We start from the raw sequence: 3860 nt of genomic DNA on the forward strand, positions 1-3860 counted from the left end.
ACAAGAACTTCTTTGGATAACATGTTACAGCACCTGAGAATTTTGTTTCACCAATCCCAATTTAATTTGTTTACTTGAAATTGATCTTATTTTTTTATGTTGTTTTAGCCCAGACACATTGCGGTCAGAATCTACTATAGCCCTCATGCACTCCTGCGGGCTACTTCTGCCTGCTCCAACCCCTCAACTCACCAAGAAGGCATATTCCTGTATGTATATAAGGATATGATTCCTGAATGTTTGATCTCTATTGTAACGACCAATTTCATATGACTCCTGTTTTGTCTGTTTACAGCACCTACTGGGCCCGCTACTTCGTTGATGAACATGGTGACAGTTCAGCATTTTATAAAGATGTTTGATGTTGAAAAATATGTAAATTATTATTTTTCTTCTGAATTAAATTTTCTTTCTGAGCAAACGTAAAAATTCGGCTAGCAATATTTTCCCCGATCGTCTCCGATGTATGTTTCGTATTTATCATCCACATCTGATAACACATAACACATTCAAATACCAGCGGTCTATTGGCAAGCATAAAAGGTACCCGACGTATATTTCCCTCCGCATTTCCCTCCGGACATCGATTTAGGTTGGCAGCAATCGGGTACGCGTGTGACGTCACGCGATATAAGGATCTGAGATTTAACAGGCAGTTGCCTGGGCCTGGTTCTGGTCATTGGTTAGCAGAGGTGATGTGAAGTGAACGATTACGCAGCCTGTTCCTGATCATCGAGAGCGTATTTCTACTTTATGCAACAAGAAATTCTCCAATATGAGTTATCCTGATAAGAACGAGGGCGTATCAAAAGAAGAATGGGTTTCTCGCCTGGAGAACGCTCACATTCAACGAGCGGATATGAACAAACTCATTATGAACTATCTTGTCACAGGTACTGTAAATTCTCTAATGGGAAAGGGAATACATGTGTTTTTCTGTCACAGAATCACAATACCACTTTTCCGGTCACAATCACAAGTAACTTAGCCTACATGTCATTCAGCATTTATACCTACCGTGAGGTTATGTTTATATATGATGATGAGATTTGTCGACATCCAGACCAGTAATAATCCCTTTTGCTGTGTCCGGTTCATTATATGTTGAGGGAAATAGACACAGTGTATTTTTATTTCTCTTTTACCTGCAGTACAATTTTCTCAATTTACACAATTATTCTTCACACCTGCCCAAATTTTCAAATTTAAGATTGGCTTGTGTCAAGGTGTACCGTATACCCTTCTAAAGTTATTGCCATCAAATATCATGGATCATTGGTCAATCATTTTCTCAAGAAATTGTACACCACTACTATCACTTAATGTGAATTTGCAGAAGGTTTTAAAGAAGCTGCAGAGAAGTTTCAACAAGAATCTGGCATTGGACCATGTATGGACTTGGATTCCATGGATGACCGCATTCGTATTCGAGATGCTATTCAGAATGGTCGTATACAAGAGGCAACATCTCTAGTAAATCAGCTGCATCCTGAATTACTTGACAATGATAGATACCTCTACTTTCATTTGCAGGTAGTATGCCATACGTGGTAGTTACTAATTAAAACTATTATTTCTCAGTAGGTTCTAATTTTTTGTATGATACTGTTCTTAGCAACTACACCTGATAGAGCTGATTCGCTCTGGCCAAGTTGAAGAAGCTTTGAGCTTTGCTCAAAATCATCTTTCAGAGGCCGGTGAATCAGATCCTGCAGTTTTGAATGAGCTGGAGCGCACACTGGCTCTGCTTGCTTTTGATGAGCCAACTCAAAGCCCATTTAGTGACCTCCTGCTTCCTACTCATCGTCAAAAGGTATAAGCCAAATATTTTGTAAAATATGCTATGTACTGTAGACATGCAATATGCATTCATTTTGACTTTAATTCTATCAAATTATTTTTAGGTTGCCAGTGAACTGAATGCTGCCATTCTAAAAACTGAGCACCTTGAATCCACCAGCCCACGGTTGTCAAATCTTCTGAAACTCATCTTATGGGCTCAGGATGAGTTAGATAAGCGTAAGGTCAAATACCCAGCAATGACTAACATAGGAAATGCATTAATAGAGGGGCCTAAATGATCCAAGCATCGACGCACCAAAAAGCGGAAGAAGAAAAAGAATCGTGCACATCATTGATACATCCTGTATAAAGTGGTGTTTGACAATGATTTAAAAACATTCCTGCTATTTGATGCAAGTTTTAATTCCAATTGGAGAGTTAACGACCATGTGAAAGTTGCTTTCATTATGCTAGTGAAAACGGATTCTGTGCATAAAGTCTTCATTATTTTAACTTTTTCTTGTTTTTTGTTTTAACTACTTTGATACATGATAGGTGCAAACCAGATCCAAGATATTACTATCAGCATGCTAAAGGCAAACCAAACGGCAGCATCAATTTTGTTGCTAGATGGCTTTCAATATTGTATTGCATACTCCTGTGATTTGTATCTTGACTAATGGCAAAGTTTTATGGAGAAGAGTTAAATTCAACTGTTCAGAGGATACAGAGCTTTTCCATGTCGATTATGTACATGTTCTTCTTTTACATAGCAACTTGAATAGATTCTTTAATGTTGTGTGGTGTGTGGTGATCATACCCAAGGAATACATTGGTCTATTTTCATTCAGCTTATTATTTATTTTATTCCTGTTAAATTTCTTCTTGAATTTCAAATACTGTAGTTTTTAAGTTGTGTAGGGGATAGAGTGTCCTGTTTGTGAAGGTAATTCTAAGGGTTTCATTGGGAACTGACTGTAGACATTAGTCTATGTATGTCATTAAAGACTAGTGCGTGCGTTGTGTACTTATTTAATTGAGTTGGCTGCTAACAATTAAAGTACACATTGCTTCTTAGACAAATACCTGACCAAAATTATTTCAAGAATTTGCAAGTTAATTCATTTCTATGAATTAAATATTTATGGAAAAATATGAAATTCACAATGATCCATCTTCTGGTTTAATATTGTACCTATTGCAATTTCATTAATTACAGTACAGTTCTTGATTCACAATAGGATAGTGCCTCCCCATGGTTAACGCTGGAAGGGATAAGCATAATATTTTGTATCATATTTCTTGATTTGAGGAGCCTTTTGAAATAAATTTGTTATTTACTATTTTACTTTGGTTTCATCAAGCAAACTTAACGACCCTTACAAACGGTTGGAGATGCTTACTCCTTCCCTGTCTGTGTACCGTGTAAAGAACTTCTCACCGACAGTGCACCATTCTTCCCGTAACCTCTGCACAGGTTTGCCTTGCCAAGATCCTCTTAACCCAATCCTCGCTAGCCCTGCTCAAACCTCTCTCTGAACCACCCCACCCCCTTTCCCCTCCCACTGAGTCAGTGACCACACCATAAGGCAGACTTGTGTCGAGCCCGCGGAATGCGACGAGAGCGCCCCCGACTCGACTCCACTTCGGGAATGTTCGTGCTTCTGACCGTTCTCTGCGCCCCGACGACGCCCCTCCCCCCTCCGCCCTCCGCCAGTCTCCCCGGTCCCACTCTATGGGCGACAGAGACGGCTGCACAGTGCGGCCCCGCGGCGCTGGCGCGAGCGACAGAGAGCGCCTGTGTGCCCTTGCAGGGGCGGGAGAGCCTGGGTACTGGTGCCCTTGCAGGCGAGGCGGCGTGCCGGGCGGCGTGCCTATCGACCCGGGGTGATTGCCGCCCCGCCACTGGCGTGCGGGCGCTAGCGTAGCGCCAGCAGCGCTAGCGTGCCCCCCGCCCCGTGCGCTAGGGCCCGCTAGGGGGGCGGCGTGACTGTCAGCCGGAGCTTGGGCGGCCGTCCGCAGGCGAGCCTTGGGGGCGCTGGCGGCACTCAGCCACCAGTATGGGGCGGCCTGCCCCC

The 3860-nt window shown here is 42.4% G+C and overlaps 1 protein-coding gene and 1 long non-coding RNA gene across 2 annotated transcripts in view; one reads left to right on the forward strand and one right to left on the reverse strand.

Annotated features, from left to right (window-relative positions):
* LOC127750924 (uncharacterized) overlaps positions 1 to 119 on the reverse strand; it is a 4762-nt gene extending 4643 nt beyond the window's left edge. Inside the window, exon 1 of the long non-coding RNA XR_008011900.1 lies at positions 34 to 119. This is a non-coding gene — a long non-coding RNA (uncharacterized LOC127750924). The remainder of the gene's footprint in view (positions 1 to 33) is intronic.
* The window catches only part of LOC113206683 (glucose-induced degradation protein 8-A homolog), an 8801-nt gene extending 5671 nt beyond the window's left edge, over positions 1 to 3130 (forward strand). The window contains exons 2-5 of the mRNA XM_026422884.2: positions 670 to 893; positions 1337 to 1533; positions 1616 to 1813; positions 1905 to 3130. Of these exons, the coding sequence (XP_026278669.1) occupies positions 776 to 893; positions 1337 to 1533; positions 1616 to 1813; positions 1905 to 2081 (690 nt within the window). The 5' untranslated portion in view covers positions 670 to 775 and the 3' untranslated portion in view covers positions 2082 to 3130. The remainder of the gene's footprint in view (positions 1 to 669; positions 894 to 1336; positions 1534 to 1615; positions 1814 to 1904) is intronic.
* Positions 3131 to 3860: the final 730 nt, after the last annotated feature.

Source organism: Frankliniella occidentalis, unplaced genomic scaffold, assembly GCF_000697945.3.
Source record: "Frankliniella occidentalis isolate FOCC.00 unplaced genomic scaffold, Focc_3.1 Scaffold290, whole genome shotgun sequence".
Taxonomy (NCBI): domain Eukaryota; kingdom Metazoa; phylum Arthropoda; class Insecta; order Thysanoptera; family Thripidae; genus Frankliniella; species Frankliniella occidentalis.